This window comes from Pimephales promelas, chromosome 14 (assembly GCF_988280905.1).
Source record: "Pimephales promelas chromosome 14, fPimPro1.hap1.1, whole genome shotgun sequence".
NCBI lineage: Eukaryota > Metazoa > Chordata > Actinopteri > Cypriniformes > Leuciscidae > Pimephales > Pimephales promelas.
Genome location: NC_142782.1, coordinates 12,691,875 through 12,709,994, shown reverse-complemented (window position 1 = coordinate 12,709,994; position 18,120 = coordinate 12,691,875). Strand labels below are relative to the sequence as shown.

General features: G+C 37.6%; 1 protein-coding gene across 1 annotated transcript in view; it reads right to left on the bottom strand.

The window, feature by feature from the left end:
- Positions 1-18,120, bottom strand: part of slc12a5b (solute carrier family 12 member 5b) — a 100,140-nt gene that overhangs the window by 42,418 nt on the left and 39,602 nt on the right. Inside the window, exons 2-8 of the mRNA XM_089119435.1 lie at positions 11,542-11,642; positions 11,322-11,453; positions 9,480-9,626; positions 5,904-5,958; positions 4,836-4,966; positions 2,898-3,145; positions 2,606-2,817 (exon numbers count right to left, since the gene is read on the bottom strand). Of these exons, the coding sequence (XP_088975561.1) occupies positions 2,606-2,817; positions 2,898-3,145; positions 4,836-4,966; positions 5,904-5,958; positions 9,480-9,626; positions 11,322-11,453; positions 11,542-11,642 (1,026 nt within the window). The remainder of the gene's footprint in view (positions 1-2,605; positions 2,818-2,897; positions 3,146-4,835; positions 4,967-5,903; positions 5,959-9,479; positions 9,627-11,321; positions 11,454-11,541; positions 11,643-18,120) is intronic.

Genomic DNA, 18,120 nt, shown 5'->3' with positions numbered 1-18,120 from the left:
ATTCGATTTCGATTCTCGATTCGATTTCGATTCTCGATTCAATTTTCGATTTCGATTCCTGATTTGATTCTCGATTCGACTATAATGAAGATGTAATATAAATCCTATATTTATAAAAAAGAACAGTGGACATAAGTTTACTAGTGGTTAATTAATACAAGGAAATTAAGAGCCATAAACCTGTATATAAAACTCTTTTTATTTTAGGTACACTAAATGCATACAAAGAATAAACAGGATTTTGATGCAATATACAAAAAATGTCAGAACAGTTGCACAGCTTGATCAAACAGTATCATGTTATTTTATGTTTAAGATAGATATAGATAAATAAATATTTAGACATTTTTTTTACATTGATCTTAGCTAAATGGTAATGTAATTTTTTGTTTATTTTTGTTTTAAGAGTTTATGTAAGGAAGCTTGATTTCAATCTTTGAATTAAATTGAAAAAAGTAGCACAAATAAATACAATAGAATAAAGACTCAAATTAAGAGACATTTTGGGGTAGTTTTTTGGGTATGTCAGAAATACTACAGAAACTGAATAAAGTAGCTAATCCAATGTAAAATAACACTGGATAGTCTTTTTAGTCCAGACTGAATTAAATACAAAGGCTATTAATTCTGATTGCTTACAATTAATACTATATTCTGTTGTTATGACAACAGAATTAATGACTGACACAAATGGCTGCGTTCACTTTAAGAACTAGTGTGCGAATCCATTACTGTTTCATTAACTTTCTGTCACACGCGTTTAATGCTAATTTAAGACATTACCGACTGTCTTTACGAGGTTACTCACCAAGACCAGAGTTTTGACATAATGTCGCGTGTTTTAACTGTTAAAGTGATATAATCCAGGGATAAAACTTTTGTTTCTGGCGAGCTGTTTGTGAGGCAGATTTAGGCTGTAACGTTACTGTGCACGCAGTGAAAGACAACTCTGAGAGTGCGCGAGCACGGGATAGTTTAACATTGCTTGTAAAACTTAAAAAGACGTGAAAATGATAAACGTTAGTTACGATCATAGGTTACGATGCAATGCTGGCCCGATTGTTAAGTGAATATTCCGTCATGTCCCGACTCCTAAACGCGTGTGTGTATCGACAGCTGCAGCGCTTGGCGCTTGCCTAGTGCAGAGAGACGAGAAGATGCAGCACCGCGTCCGCGAGCCCTTTATATGGAAAAAATCGATTCGTGGCCATTGAGAATCGATTTTGAATCGAACACATTTTAAAAAACGATTAATCGAAAAATCGATTTTTTTGCCCAGCCCTAATACTTAAGCATTTCAAATATTCAAATGGGGTTCGAAATTTGTAAAATAATTGTATGGACTATAAATAATATTATAATAGTATTATTATAATATACTATTATAATTAATAATAATAGTATTTTAAGTTTATTTTATATAATTGCAAATATTTAAGAGTCTATGATTGGATCATTAGTGCAGTGATTACTATGTTTCTAGCATGTTATATGTTTGGCAACAGTTCTTCTAATCCTAATTGATGGAGTGTGTAGCTTTTCATTTCTTAAACAATCATGTAGAAAGACAAGATCTTGACCAAAAATTGATCTTGGTGGAAATAAATGTTCTGATGTTATTTCCATTAAGAGGTGCATCAAGTTTTGTTCAAGAATACAAGAGTCAAGCACTCTGTAAAGTCTCCTCCAGAACATCCCAAAGATTTTCAAGGAATTTCAGGTCTGGACTCAGAAGTGCCAATTCATGTGTGAAAATGATTCTTGATGCTCCCTCCCTACCATTGTTTCACAGTTTGAGCCTGATGAATCTTGACATTGTCAAAATGGAATATGGTCATGATGTGTTTTTCACATGGTTGTTTAAGAAATAAAAAGCTACACACACCATCAATTACATTTAAGAAGAACTATTGCCAAACACATCACATGCTAAAAACATAATAATTACTGCAATAATGATCCAATCATAGACTCTTAAGCATTTGCCTATTTAAATATTTTGGACGGGCAGTGTGTGTTTATTTAATTAGCTTTTATGTTGAAATAATTTTGATAAAACATTTAAAGTATGCGGAAAATATTTTATTTTAACAAATATTTTAAATATGAGGGAAGAACAAAACACTATACATAGTTAAGGTATTTATCTGACAAAATGATTTGCAAAAAAAACGCCAACAACAGCTATATGGTTTATTTTACTATGCAAAAAAGTAAACTGCATAGAAAAACAAAAAGGTCACAGGAAAATTGGCTCCAAGGCTAGCTTACACAATCTTTTTTAATCTTTTGTCAAAATTCTTACAAAGACAATAATTATACACTGTTGTCTCTACACCACTCAAAAGTTTGTCTCGTATGCTAAACAAGGCTGCATTTATTCAATCAAAAAACTATAAATAGAGTTTAGTAAATGATACATTAAGATTATGAAAATATTACAATTTAAAATTATTGACATGCTTAATATATTTTTGTGGAAACCTTTAAAGAAAAGAAAGTTAAAAAAAACATAATTTAATTGAAAAAGTATTAAAAGTATTATTTATTTGAAAAAGTAAAAGTATTGTGATGTATAAGTATCAATGTCTGTAAGTCTTCTAACCTGCCAGGATGCCACTGGTCACTCCAGGGATTCCCTGGATCTGGCTAACGTTGTTGTTTGTGAAGTAATCATCGCAGGTGGCGTTCAGGAACTCGGAGTCACAGAAGCTTCTCCAAAGCTTGGTGGTGACCGTGCCATTTCCCCTCTCTATGGTCTTGGCACAAATGTCAAAGCTCTTCGACACAAGAGTCCGGTTCCCGAGCACACACACCCTATACAGGATATGGTCTGTATGATTATGGATGCTCTGTGCCCTAAAGGAACATTCTGAATCCCAAAAAGTTCTACTTACGGAAAGTCAGGTGGATCAAAAGATGTCTTGATGACCCCGGCGTAGACAGCGAGAATGGAGAGAATGACGCAGGCGAGGAACACAAGGGCCAACTTGTTGACGTACTTCACACCAACAAAGACAACTAAAGACATCAAGGAGAGCACGATGGTACCGTACACACGCATGTTATTCAATAATGCTGCCTCAGCCTCTGCTCCCTCCAGACCCTCCATCTTGAATACGGCAGCTGCTGGCACAATGTAGATCTACAAAAAAAAAAAAAAAATCAATAATAATTTTAAGATTTTGTAATAGTAATTGTAAGATATTTTTATTATTAGTAGTACTGCCCTTCAGTAGCCAAATATGATATTTACATGTTTCACAGAAGACAAAAGTTTAAATTTACCCCAATCATCAACACCCCCCAGCTGTTAATGCATTGTGTCCCTAAAAATGTTAGTTCACCCAAAAATGAAAATTATCCCATATCCCCTCAAGATATCCTACTGTATGTTTATATGACTTTCTTCTTTCAGCCAAACACAATCAGAGTTATGTTAAAAAATATCCAAGCTTTACAATGAGAGTGAATAGTAACTGAGATTTTGAAGCTCCAAAAAGCACATCCATCCACCATAAAAGTAATCCATACGGCTTCATGGGGTTAAGAAAGACCTCCTGAAGCGAAGTGATCCGTTTTTTGTAAGAAAAATGTCTTAACTACAGAACTATAATCACTGATTTACGGTAATGGCCGTACGCAAGTCTAGTTCCTGCAGAAGAGTTAACTCTGACCTAACATATGACGTAGGAGTTGTGTAAGCTTAGGTGAGAGTAGATGCCTCTCGCGGTTCAAACAAATATGGCTGGGCAACAAACTCAAGTTCCTCCGACATTTCTCTTTAAAAATTCTTGTTTTAGACCTTTTATTCATGACCGGTGTTTTGTTATTCTCTGCGCTTCCGAGTTCGTAAATACACAACCCGATCTCACGACCAAATCGTACGATTTCGACGAATGATTAAAAAGTGGCTAATTCGTAACAATTCGTACGACCTCACTCGTACGAAATAGTACGATTTAGTACGATTTTGCTAAATCGTACACATTTTACGAATTGGCCAATTCGTTTTAAATTCGTATGAATGACCTACCCCTTACCCTGCCCCTAAACCTAACCATCATGTGGGTTTAGACAAATCGTACAAATTCGTATGAGTGAGACGTACGAATTAGTACGAATTAGACACTTTTTAATCATTTGTCGAATTCGTACAAATTGGTCGTGAGATAATAATAATAATGAGCGTAGAAAAATACTTCATGCGTCAGGTCAGAGGTAACTCTTCCGCCGGAACCAGACTCGTGTACGGCAGTTACAGGAAGCGAATGATAATAGTTTATCAAGTTATAAATGTTAATATTTTTTTATGGAAGGCCTTTATAAACCCACTGGAGCCGTATGGATTACTTTTATGATGGATTCGATGTGCTTTTTGGGCTTCAAAAACTCTACTTGTGTTTGGCTGAAATAAGAAGGTCATATACATCTAGGATGGCTTGAGGGTGAGTAAATTATGGGAAAACTTTCATTTTTGGGTAAACTCACCCTTTAATTATCCTCAGTGCAGTGTGAAAATATGGATCTTAAAAAACATAAAGTCACAGTCTGAAACGGTTCCAATATGCAGAAGATGCTAGAAAAACAAAGAATGTGCAGAGTAGGACCTGGAAGATTCTTTCAGTGGACATATGACATTCACAGTACAAATTAAAATACATTTTGTAAAAATTATCATAAATCTAAGAAAAGAGATGCTAAATAATGTAATTATTCGTACAGTTTAGACACTTGCCTGCTGAGTTTGTATCAATACATTTAGCTTTAATTAGTTTAAATTTAATTAGTTTGACACTGAATGCTAGAATAAGCGAAAACCAATGAAATTGTACCAGGAGGATTTCGATGCATCCCAGGATGTACATGGCTCCCGCAAAAGTGGTACCCAGATAGAAACATATACCAACGGCCCCGCCAAACTCCGGCCCCAGTGAACGAGAAATCATGTAGTATGAACCTCCAGCTACAAGCACACAAACAAATGTAGCATTAAGCATATACATCTAAAGAGTTAAATTGAACAGCATTTCACACAAATATGTAATAGTAGCTTTCCATCCAATGTTGTGAATTTTACTTAAGCACAAAATTGGAATATCGCATAAAACATTTGCGAATCCAGCAACGTTTCCATCCCATGTAGCCAAGATAACACAATCGTTAATTCCTGGGAAACCAGCGCCAAATATCTGTTCTAAAAATGGAAGCTGCTGCAATCAGGAAAGGGACTGCCGCTCTTTTTTCGTACATCATAAATGACTTAGAGTGTGCAGAAGAACACTGTATAAACATGGTAAAGTTATCTTGGTGTCTGGATGACACATTTTGATGTCAGACTTTAGCTCAGACATCTCAGAATGACCAAACCAATATTTGAGATGCTGTGCAATGAAATTGGTCTACAATCACAGTTATCCAATCACATCCTCAGGCAAAGTCATCTGAGTATTTTGTTGATGGAGTGATTTATACGGAAAATGTATTTCCATCGTAGTTTCTGTCTTCTTATTGGATAAAAAAAAAATGATCCACCTCAATTGAGCACATAGACTTTTTATGCATATTTTGTATGGATTTTGGAATTTCCATTCAACTTTTTTTGTTGCAAAATCCCAAAATTCACATAACAATAAGTGGATTGAGACATAGCTACTTTTATCAAACTTTTTTCTTCTTGAAATGACATTCAAAAATTCCATGACACGGGCTGCTGTTATTTCAAATGAACACAGAGACATCCAAGCATCCACACAAACGAACACACAGTTATGAGCTTGGAGCTGATCTCAGCACAGTTGGGAGCTGTACTGTGCACTGTAGCTAACTGCCCATGAAGAACAACAGGACAGCCGTCCTCTGGGCATCTGCACGCATACACAAACACTGTGAATTCTGCTCACCTGGCACAACTCCATTGGTGGCAATAGCACTCATTGAGATCGCAGTCAGCATAGTCTGTAAATAAAGAAAATAAAGATCAATACAATGGGGACAATGAGTGACAGAGAAAAGAGGCCATCACTAAGTCCTCCAGTGACTTGTGAAATAAAATTGTATTTATTAGAAAAGAAGCATTGAGAGGTTACACTCTAAAAAAATGCTGGGTTGTTTCAACCCAAATTTGGGTCGAATATGGACAAACCTAACCTTAAAGGAACACTCCGACTTTTTGGGACTTTAGCCTATTCACCTTACCCCCCAGAGTTAGATAAGTCCATACATACCTTTTTCATCTCCGTGCGTGCTATAAGTCTGTTTGACGCACCCACCGCTAGCCTAGCTTAGCACAAAGACTCGATGTGACTGGTTGCAGCTTTCATACTAATCCAAATGAGTGGCAAAATAACGCAAACGTTTTCCTATTTACATGTTGTGATTTGTATAGTCACATAATGTACAAACAACAAAGTCAAATGAGACACAGACATCTTTTAACCGTATAAAACCTGGGAACTATTCTCTGAAGGCGAAGCACTGCTACTTTGACGGCGTAATAACCGCATCACCGGAGACACGCCGTGGTGAGGAGCGGAGAGTTCGCTCGGTGTTTGGGTAATAGAGTCAGCAATTTATAAATAGTAAAAGCGTAGTTTAGAGTCATGGGTTTTCGCTCTATTGTAAATAGCTGCGACTGTAAACAGGGGAGGTACCATGTTTCACAGAATTCCAACTAAAAACGCTGACTGGATGAAGAAATGGCTAACTTACTCTGGATATTTATCCAAACACACCTAAGATTATCAAGGGACATTATGTTTGCTCGGTACATTTCAATGAGGACGACTATATTGAAAAAATGGAATTTGCCACACGGACCATAATGTGCTGAAGGATACGGCTATCCCATCGATAGCACAGACAGGACAAGTGGATCACCTGCGGCTGAGGTAAGTGTTCTGTTATGTTTTTAGATGACCTACTGAAACAGTGCCTTTAGCCAGATCTAATGTAACGTTAGTGACACTATTATATGATTAGGGTATGAATATGTTTTTATCTTGATGCGGTGCGGACGCGCTTGGGGAAAAAAAACGAGCGCGTTTACCGCGTTGAACTTGCACCCTGCGCGCGGCGCGCCTAGTAGCCTAAATTTGAAATAACCATGGAAATAACGAACTTGAGCGTGCAAAAGGGTACGATAGGCTGTGAGTTCATTGTGCAAAACCAATTTGTGCTATTACTTTCCCCTTATTCTATCCTATAGTAATGCAATACTGTATATTATATAGGCAAATTTATTTACTGTTGAATACATTTGGTTCAGCTAATAAATTGCATTTAAAATATATTGATTCCTGTAATAATAATTATTTATTCATGTGATATTTATAAATCTGGGTGCGTTTTTGGTTGGAAATCAATGAAACATGGTACTGTATTACCTGGTCTCCCCTGTTTATTGTCACAGCTCATACAATAAAGCAAACACCCGTGATAAACCTTGCTTTTCTATCTAACGTTAGTAATTGCTGACTCTTTATTCCAACGCTGAGCGAAGCGAACTCTCTGCTCCTCGTCACGGTGCGTCTCAGGTGATTGTTATCACTCTGCCCAAGTAGCAGTGCTTCCCCTTCAGAAAATATAGTATTTATACAGTCAAAAGATGTCTGTGTCTCATATGGCCTTGATATTTGCACACTCTGTGACTATACAAACCACAAGATGTAAATAGGAAAACGTTTGCGTTATTTTGTCACTCATTTGGATTAGTATGAAAGCTGCAACCATTCACATCCAGTCTTTGTGCTAAGCTAGGCTAGCGGTGGGTGCGTCAAACAGACTTATAGCACGCACGGAGATGAAAAAGGTATGTATGGACTTATCTAACTCTGGGGGGTAAGGTGAATAGGCTAAAGTCCCAAAAAGTCGGAGTGTTCCTTTAAAATGTAACCCAATGGCTGGGTTTGTCCATATTTGTCCCAAATTTGGGCTGAAACAACCCAGCATTTTTTAGACTGTATGCAGTTGAGTGGAATTTTTACTGGTTTAGCAGATTCATTGATTTTAGGGTAAAAGAGGAAACATTATTTTGTCCCTGGCCCCATGAATTGAAGTAACACCCATGCATAAAGACATGAATTCTGTAATTATGTTGAATAACAAAATGCCATTTTGGGGATGATAATTTGTTAACATAGTTAACTACGTTACTTAGCAATACTTCTACAGCATTCTCTGAACTGCTTGATTCTGATTGGTCAGTCGTAACATTCCAAGGTCAGTTATTTCCCAATAATGACCGTCGTCAATAGCAATATTGACCAATATTGACCACAATAATGACCAATATTGACCGCTTATCCGGTTATTTGAGGTCGGCACTTCTTCCATGTCTCTGGTTTCACACCACGGACACGCTGTCTGTCTCATTTCATTCAAACATTCAATAAAAAACTGGAGACTTCAGTATTAATAGCAGGCCTACAAAAATATTGTTAAAGTGGTTGTCTTGCTGCTAGAACAATTGTTTTATACACAGTAATAGATTATAAGATAATAAACAGGTATGATTTTAAACCAGTTAATTCTCAAATCAATTTTTAATGTCCCCTTCATTATTTATAAGTTGGAAATCTGTGTAATAAGTCATCCTTGCGGAATAAAAGTACTTTCAAAATGTACTTGAGCACATTTTACACTCATGTAACTTGTATGATATTTGATGCACTCAAATTCTAAAATAGGAAGCAAGCGTATTATTTATTTGAAAGCACTCAGTATTCATATACTGCCAGCGTATTAGCCAAGACTGAAACAAACCTTGTGAATATGACTAGAGTGTGGGTTGACAGATTTTATTCTGCGAGTCTGAGTGTATCTGCTGGGGTTTGGCAGGTTCAAAAGGGCATAATAGGGGATTTATGGTGGTACAATCTGAAGGGACAGCTTTCAGCTTTTTTATATCAAACAATATTAAAGAAGATATGACAGGAGGGGAAAGAGCTCAAAGTGGGACAGCACTGCACATTCACTTACATAATATTGCAGAAAATACCGCAGCAGATATTCACTAATATGCGACACGAGCACGCACAGAACACATGCAAACACGCACGCCACCAGAATCACCAGCAGCTTGTGCTTAACTGGCAGCTCTGAAATCAAAAACCACATGTAAGCATTTACATTTATGTTCTTGGCAAAAATTCCGTCTGACGCTCACATACCGACTTACCAAAGTGACTTACAACAAAGTGATTGTATAACTGTAAGTAATCTTGAGTTAAAGGTGCAGAGGGGTAAAAGGAAACCTTAAGCTCTCGATGGGGACTCTCTGGGGGGTCATGCTTGAATAATAGTGATAAAAAATTCTTCTTTTGCGGTTTGAAGAAACCTTTCTGGTGGTATAGATGCTATAAAGTGCATTCAGATATGAAGGATGGAAAGGCTATTTGTGTAGTATTAGTGTTTGAGCTCGTGTAACTGGTGTAACGGACCCCCCACACAGTGTCTGCGTATTTGCGTCTGAAACTGACCGTGGAGCAACACATGAAGACGATGACGAAGGTTCCCAGGACCCCTCCAACGCCCACCAGCCAGGTCATCCTGAGGAAAAGAATCACCCCCAGGATGTTCTGCATACATGGCAGGTAAACGCCCATTATCGTCCCCATACGTGGAGCCTGTCAATCAAACGATAAAGCAATCAATAATCAGGACACCATGTAAATCTATTAACTGGTACACGATGCTCAATATACTTCACAGACGGCATACTTAAAAGGCCATTTTATCTGCTTGTCAATCAACATCCACTCAATCATTGATTAAGTACCGTCCATAAAAAATACACATGAAGACTGACCATGGTCATTTGCCAGCACTGACTTGTAATTGATGTTTGCAACACAATGTTTGACCTGAAGGGTAAAAATTATTGTTATTTTCGTCAGTTATGGCTTGTTAGATCTAGCATTCTGCTGGCTTTAAAGGAGTAGTTCACTTAAAAAAAAACAAAAAAACTTTTGCTGATAATTTACTCACACACATGTCATCCAAGTCCATGTCATTCTTTCTTCAGTCGAAAAGAAATGAAGGTTTTTGATGAAAACATTCCAAGATTTTCTCCATATAATGGACTTCAATGGGAACCAAACGGTTCTAGTTCCAAATGAGAGTTTCAGTACAGCTTCAAAGGGCTTTAAACGACACCAGACGATGAATAAGGGTCTTATCTAGCTAAACCATCGGTCATTTCAAAAATAAATAAAAAAGTTTAAGTTTTATAAGCACAAATGCTCGCCTTGCTCTGTTCTGTGATGAGCGTTCGTGACTCTCCTGTTCAAACTCGTTCATCAAAATGAACAAATCTTTTTTCGAGTCATGACTCGAAGGGTTCTAGATAAGACCCTTATTCATCGTCAAAGCTGCACTGAATCTCTCATTTGGACCTTGAACCGTTTGGTTCCCATTGAAGTCCATTATATGGAGAAAATCCTGGAATGTTTTCATCAAAAACCTTATTTACCTAATTTATTTTCAACTGAAGAAAGAAAGACATGGACATCTTGGATGACATGGGGGTGAGTAAATTATCAGCAAAAGTTTTTTTTTTTAAAGTGAGCTACTCCTTTAAGACAGACACAGAGATAAAGTGTGGTAAGATTACATTTTAATGGATGAATTATAGCATTTATTTGATAATTATTGAGAGAGTGAGAGATATTTCTTGTTGCTGAGAAACATAATATACAGATACTGTAGGGAAGCTATTTTACTGTAATAATAAAAGACTCAGTGTTGAACTTGTGCGCTCCTGGATGTTTCTATGTGTGCATAGAGTGATCTCGAGTGTGTGCGAGTGATGTGTGTGTGTGTATGCGTGTGTGTGAAAAGAAAGCACCACATTCATATTGATCAGTGATTAAACTTACAGGAACTACTTGTGCGTTCAACTGTTTTATATCTGTTTAAATCCTTCCAGCCAATCAGAATCAAGTATTCAGGCAGACCATGGAATGAAGGGCTTTATACAATACAAATTGTCTCAAAGCATCTTTAAAGCATTAAACAGAAAAATAACACAATTATTGACGCAACTTTCTTCAAATATTCACAAATTCTGCCGCAAAGCAGCTCTAAGACGACAATGTTGTCATTATTCAGCTCAAGTCTGTTCAATGTTGATTCAGTTCAGTTCAATAACAGTGTTGATGTCGCAAAATCTGTCAATTATTAAACAAATTTGATTTAGTGATAAAGCAGCTTTACAGAAGACAATAGTGATCATCCAGCTCAGTTCAGGTTTTTATTCATCCAAAAAAGGTTCGGTATAGTGAATTGGCAGTGTGTAGAGATAATGGAAGTGTTTTTGTCACCTGCACAGTTTTCTTGCGCGCCTCCTCATTGTTTTCAGCCTCCTCATGCTCTTTACTGCCCTGCGTCAGGTTGGAGTAGTTGGCAAGGCTACTCAGCACAGAAGACACTATAGGACTAGTGTCCATCTCCTCCTACAAAACACACACATACAAACAAGTGTAAGCCTACATTCATACTGTATGTAACCCATTTAAACACTCATTAGCAGTGCGGCACTACCTCAAACAGAGCCATGTTTTTCCCATCATACTGCTGGCTTTTCTCTACGTCACTGGTGCTGCTGTTGATAAAGGGGCTGCTCTCCTTGGATGTTGCATCTCCTGTGAACATACATGAATTAAACATTGCTGTTAATCTGAGATAGAGTAAGAAGGCCTAAAATGTATTTGGACACTCAAAATATAAAACATAAAGTTGTTGTACACAACCATTCAACACTGTAAAAAATTTGGAGTAGGATTTACTTGAAAAAACCTTGCTAAACGATCTCACTCAGAAAATGCTAGTAAATTTACAAATATTTGCCAAGTAAAAACCTAAACATATTTATCAGTAGCTTTAATTAGAAATCTTTAAGTTAAATTTACTTGGAATGTGGAATTAAGTAAACTTTACAAAAAATAAGTAATTTTAACTCGACTTGTAAAAGGTTGATTAATACCGATTTCCTTTGCCTTTGTATTACACTTCACTAAAACAATTATCTTGAATTTTATTAGTCATTTATAGTATGTTCTTTACTTAGGTCATCTAAGTAATTTATATATACATCATGTCAGACTTTAAGCCTTATGTGAATCCAAACACCTAAATACTTGGTAGACAATACACAATGGTGGTAACATTTGATGGATCGTTTTTGTGTTTGAATGTGTCGTTTTAAGCAAAAAATTTACTCGAAATGTCACAAAATGGCAATTTACTAATACTGAAAACAAAAATCAATGATAAAACAGTGTAAATACAGCTGGAAACCAGTGAAAAATGAACCTCATTAATTATTCAAGGTCCAGTGCATGATGGGAACCCCAGTATCAGAAAAGTTGAGTAAATTTTACTTAATTTTATTGAGTTGATATTACACTTTCATTTATACCCGCTTGAAATAAGTACTGATATGGAATTTACTTAGTTTTTTAAATTCTTGCCTGAACTAACTTTTTCAAGTAAATTACATTGGGTTTTTTCACTAGTATTTACTTAACCAAAAAATCATTTTTTACAGTGAACGTTTTGGAAATAGAAAGATTATTATTATCAGCAAGGATGCATTAATTTGGTCAAAAGTGACATTAAAGATATTTAAAATGTTACAAAAGATTAATGTTTCCAATAAATGCTTTTGAACTTTCTATCCATCAAAGAATCCTGAAAAAACTACTGGAACTACAAAACGTATGGTTTCCACAAAAACTATTAGGCAATGCACACCAAATTAGCATATTATAATGATTTCTGAGGATTAATGATTTGCCATGACAGGAATAAGATACATGTTAAAATATATCTTACAATAAATAACTAGTTAGTTATTTTAGATTTGTATAACATTTCACAATATTATCATAACTGTATTTTAATCAAATGAATGCAGCCTTGGTGAGCATTTATGAACAGTAGTTTACATAATTTATGAATAGTAGTTTACATAAAAAAAAAAACTAAACAAATGGCATTTATTTATTTTTTTGAAAATATTTTTTTTAAGCAAAAAAAAAAAAGTTTGTTAGGTTTCAAATAAATACAAAACTATTATTTATATTTATAAAATTACAGTATGCCATCCCATTGTATTCATCAAAATCAACATCAAGTAAAAACATTTGCAATTTGTCAGCATTGCTCCCACTGGATCTGCTTACATATAAGATCAACGTCATCGCATTAGCATACAATACTAAAGAACGATGTTGTACTGGTATTATCAGATTTAAAACATAAGCATATTCAGTTTAAAATTTTTCATTTCTCTGTAAGAGTGCTTTGTCTCTCAGAATTTACAGAATGCTTTTTTCACATCTCACACAAACTAAGTGCTGTGTACAGTACAATTACTCCAGTCGTTACAACTTGTCCATCTGAGAGAAAAGAACAGGAAGAGGGTGGATAGATACAACTGTAAAGAAAAACAGCAGCGTATCAACATGCAGCACTCCTTGAGTATCAGTGTGTGTGTGTGGGGGGTGAGGAATTCCAGGACTTCTACATACTCTTCCATAGCAACAACCCGGTTCTGAGCCTATTTTTACACTGCCGCTTTCAGCCGCACATCCTTTATCACAGGAACCCTTGATCGGTTTATTCGGAAGTAGCGCAACATACACCCTCACAGGTTCTGAACGATGCTCTTGTGTCCTATAAATACGTCACTGTTTTTAATTGCGTGAATTTCTAAATTGTAGTGCGGATTGTAATGTCACCTTCCCTGCCTTCTGTAATATAATTATATGTGGGAGAATGTTCATTAAATGGCCAAGGGAAATCCTGCCTCTTAGCTTGCCCGGTTTAATCTGATGTATTAGTTTAATTAATCATGCTTCCTGCTTCATACATTTTCATTTTCACAGCATTTTCCTGCTTATTGACCTGCGACCCTATGACCTTTAAACACACAATTCATCACCTTGTAATTTCGTTTGTCACCGCTGAATCAATACGTCACCTCACCAATGTTTTCACCAGAAACTAAAAATGCCATCAGGTTTATATAGTATAGATATATTGTGAAGCCTAAATAAAAGTCAATTATTTCCTTGGTCTCACAATGCTTTAATCGTCGTACTTTTAGGTTTATCTCGTGCATTTGTTCCTATATGACTGTAGTGTGTTTTCTCTCTAATCTTGGCTGAAACTCCTACTTCTGGCTCTCTTGACACACACCATCCCACAACCCCAGCAGACTCACACTGTAATAAGGAATAATGAGAAAAAGATTGGTTTACAGATTAAGATAGAGTCTAATCTTTGACATCTAGTGTGCTGTGTGGTAAAATTTATAACAGAAGCATTTGGTTCATTGTTACAATCCCCAGAATAGACCCTGAGCATCTATGTGCCTATTACAGATATCAAAGAGGGGATTGCATACTGAGGGGGTCTGCTGATTCTGCCCTGCTGTCTATTTGAATGGCTCCGGTTTTGCACAGTTGCAGAGGCAAGAGTAGGACAAAAGACAGTAGCCGATGCTTGTATTTTTCGTATAGCTATTCTTTCCACTGCCTTTTCAACGCATTCTCACCCCAAGGCGTCACCTTTGACCATGCTTCAATATTTGACGTTTTAGGCGCCCTTTAGCGTCACTTACATGACGCGATCCTACGGCGTCATCTAACTGACGCTAAAGGGAAAGCGTCTGTTAGAGGACGCGGTTAGGTTTAGGTGTGGGGTGGGGGTAGGGTACACGCGATCCTAGGGCGTTATCTTACTGACGCTAAAGGGCGCCTAAAGCGTCAGATATTAAAGCATTTCCAAATGCTTCCCAAGGCGTCAGTTAAGTGACGCCTTGGGGGTGAGAATGGGCTGTTATTTATCGCCAGGAATCCTTTAAAGCCCTTTGAACAGTTTGTAGTTTACACAACACATTCTCACCCCAAGGCGTCACCTTTGACCATGCTTCAATATTTGACGTTTTAGGCGCCCTTTAGCGTCACTTACATGACGCGATCTTACGGCGTCATCTAACTGACGCTAAAGGAAAGCGTCAGTTAGAGGACGCGGTTAGGTTTAGGTATGGGGTGGGGGTAGGGTACACGCGAACCTAGGGCGTCATCTAACTGACGCTAAAGGGCGCCTAAAGCGTCAGATATTGAAGCATGTCCAAATGCTTCCCAAGGCGTCAGTTAAGTGACGCCTTGGGGGTGAGAATGGGCTGGCCTTTTTACACTAAGGGCAGAAAGGGCAGAACCCCATCCACGCACAAAGTTTATGTGGCGGCCATAGCGGCGTTTACAAAACCCACAACTGGCCAGTCACTTGGGAAGAACGATCTGGTCATCCTTAATGGAGGGCTCAGGTACTGCTCAGGGCTCAGGTTATTTCCATGTCTGCCCTGCTGGTTTACAACAAAGAAAAGCTTCCTATGCCCAGTCAGGGCATTAAGAGCTTATGTGTCGTGCTTGTCTGTTTTCAGACAGACTGAGCAGCTCTTCGTTTCAGTCAGCGGACGTGCTAAGGGACTAGCCGCATCGAAACAGAGCCTATCCAGATGTATAGTTGATGCCATAGCGCTGACATACATGTCTAAAGGCTTGAAGTGTCCTTTAGGTGTTAGAGCGCACTCCACAAGAGGCATTGCCTCGTCGTGGGCTTGGTCTAGCGGGATTACCTTGCAGGATATATGTACTGTATGGCGGCAGGCTGGGCCTATCTACGTTTATAAGGTTTTATAACCTAGAGGTTCCAGCCTCATAAACTACTTTCGGTCTAAAAATCAGTATTAGTATTGTCTGCCCCGTTTCTTCAGCTCAAAATACTACAACCGTTTGAGCACTGCTCGCTGATTGATAAAATTACACCATTGGCAAAAGTAAAACCCATACCGTTACCCAGTTCAGGCCGAACATTTCACCCTGGCTGTGTGGAACTCTGTTGATCTGATTAGCTCCCTTAAGTTAGGACGCTAATTTATTGGGAATGACGCTTCAAGCCTCTCTTCTCAGACTTTTTGTGAGTCTTTGGTAATTATGCACTATATGAGGCCCGTATGACTATTTGAGGCCCGTATGAGGCCATTATGCACTATATGAGGCCACCAAAGTCCCACGTGCCCTTGGGACTTTGGTGCTGGTTCCCAGCACGCACTGCATTTTGCACTGTGTTCACCTAAGATATTATGCGCTTTAAGAGATATTACGATATTACTAACACAGTCTCATCCCAAGACGTCATCGCTTTTGAATTTGACCATACGTCAACATCCGCCGTTTTAGGGTACCCTTAAACGTCAGTTAGATGACGATCCTGGGGCGTCATACAACTAGGGATGCAACGATTACAGATTTTGTAAGTACGATTATTGTCTGAGAAATAATCACGGTTTAACGATTATCACGATTATTATGCATCAGTTAATTTCACAACACTACCAATGTATAATATCACATGAACACTCAACACTAGATTTTATTGTGTTATTTATTGCTGCCACAACATGGTACAAATTATAAAATGAGAAACAATAACAAAAACAAAACAAAATAAAACCACTTTACTTAAAGTAAAACAAAGTCTTCTTTTCAATTAATGATATATGCTTTCTTTATAACTACTTGCATATATCATTCTTTATTCTTTCAAGCAGACATATTTATATGTATGAATATAATTAATCCTTATTAAAGCTATTAACAAACATTGAATGCTTTTCTCTTTTCTTTTGTTGCTTGATCAATATTAAGGACACAGACCGCATTAGGTTTACACTGTCGCTTTAATACGTCGGATCTTGTCCAATGATATGCGGATCCAAATGCACTGATGCACACGGTACACTCACAACTGTTTAAGACGTAACCGACATTTACATGAATACTGTCCAAACCGGACATTTAGACATAATGTTGTGTGTATTCGTCTATTCAGACACGAAAGAGAGCTTGAGTACCCGCGCGCTGTATGTGTCTATGAGCATGCCTGCATGCGTCGGGTCGGGTTTGTGCCCACAGAAAACCGTACCGAATACAGCTCTTTTTTTTTTGCATCGTCACTCTAATTCAGATCTATAGACTACTGTATGTCTGCTCTACTCATTCTCCCAGACGTTTACATTTTTTTAACATGTTTTGGCACCGCATCCCAGACAGCAAACGGACATTGAATCAACGTGGAAACGACGTCTCTCATGACATTGAAACAACGTTGATTTTGCTCATCGAATTAACGTTGAACCAACGTCAGACGCGGCATTCTTCAAAGCGAAATGAAAATCGAAAATTGGTTTGCTTTCATAACGTTGAAACAACGCGTTGATTTCAAGTTGATTTTCCGTTAGTTTTGAAAGAATGACGCGTCTGACGTTGGTTCAACGTTAATTCGATGAGCAAAACAATGTGAGATCAACGTTGTTTCTATATCATATTTCCACGTTGATTCAATGTCAGTTTGCTATCTGGGATGGTACACCAACAGTAACGTTACAAATATGCGCATCACACACGCAGGACATCAGTTTTGACTGGATCGCTCCCCAGATCATCACTATCTAACATTTGCATCTAGTTTTTATTAGTTTCTAGTCTCGTTTTTGTCAGTGAAAAAATGCTGTTAACGAAAATAATAAAAACGGAAACTTTTTTACGGCAAATTTTGCAGACAGACGATCCGTCGTCTTCTATTATGTCTTCTATTACGTCTTTTTATTCTTTGTGTACGCAAAATGCTCCCACAATCCTGACTTGAGGCGTTTTTTTTTTCCTGTGGAAATAGAGGGTCGCTGCTTAGTCCCTCTGCTATAGTGACTGATGAGCACTTTAAGCTGGTGCACCGCTGGTGTAACTTTGTTTTTGTTTTGTGTTAGTTGCCTGTGCAGAATACACGGTGTAGCAAAGTCTTTACGATTAATTAACCGTGACGTTTTAAATCGCGGTTAATTGAGAAATCCGGTAATCGCTGCATCCCTACATACAACTGACGCTTTACATTTAACATCAGTTAGGTGACGGGGTAGGTTTAGGTCTGGGGTAGGGTTAGGATTAGATAAGGTCATCTAACCGACGTTTAAGGGTACCCTAAAACGGCGGATATTGACGTACAGACTGTATGGCGGATATTGACGTCCAGACTTGCCTTTGCGCACAGACT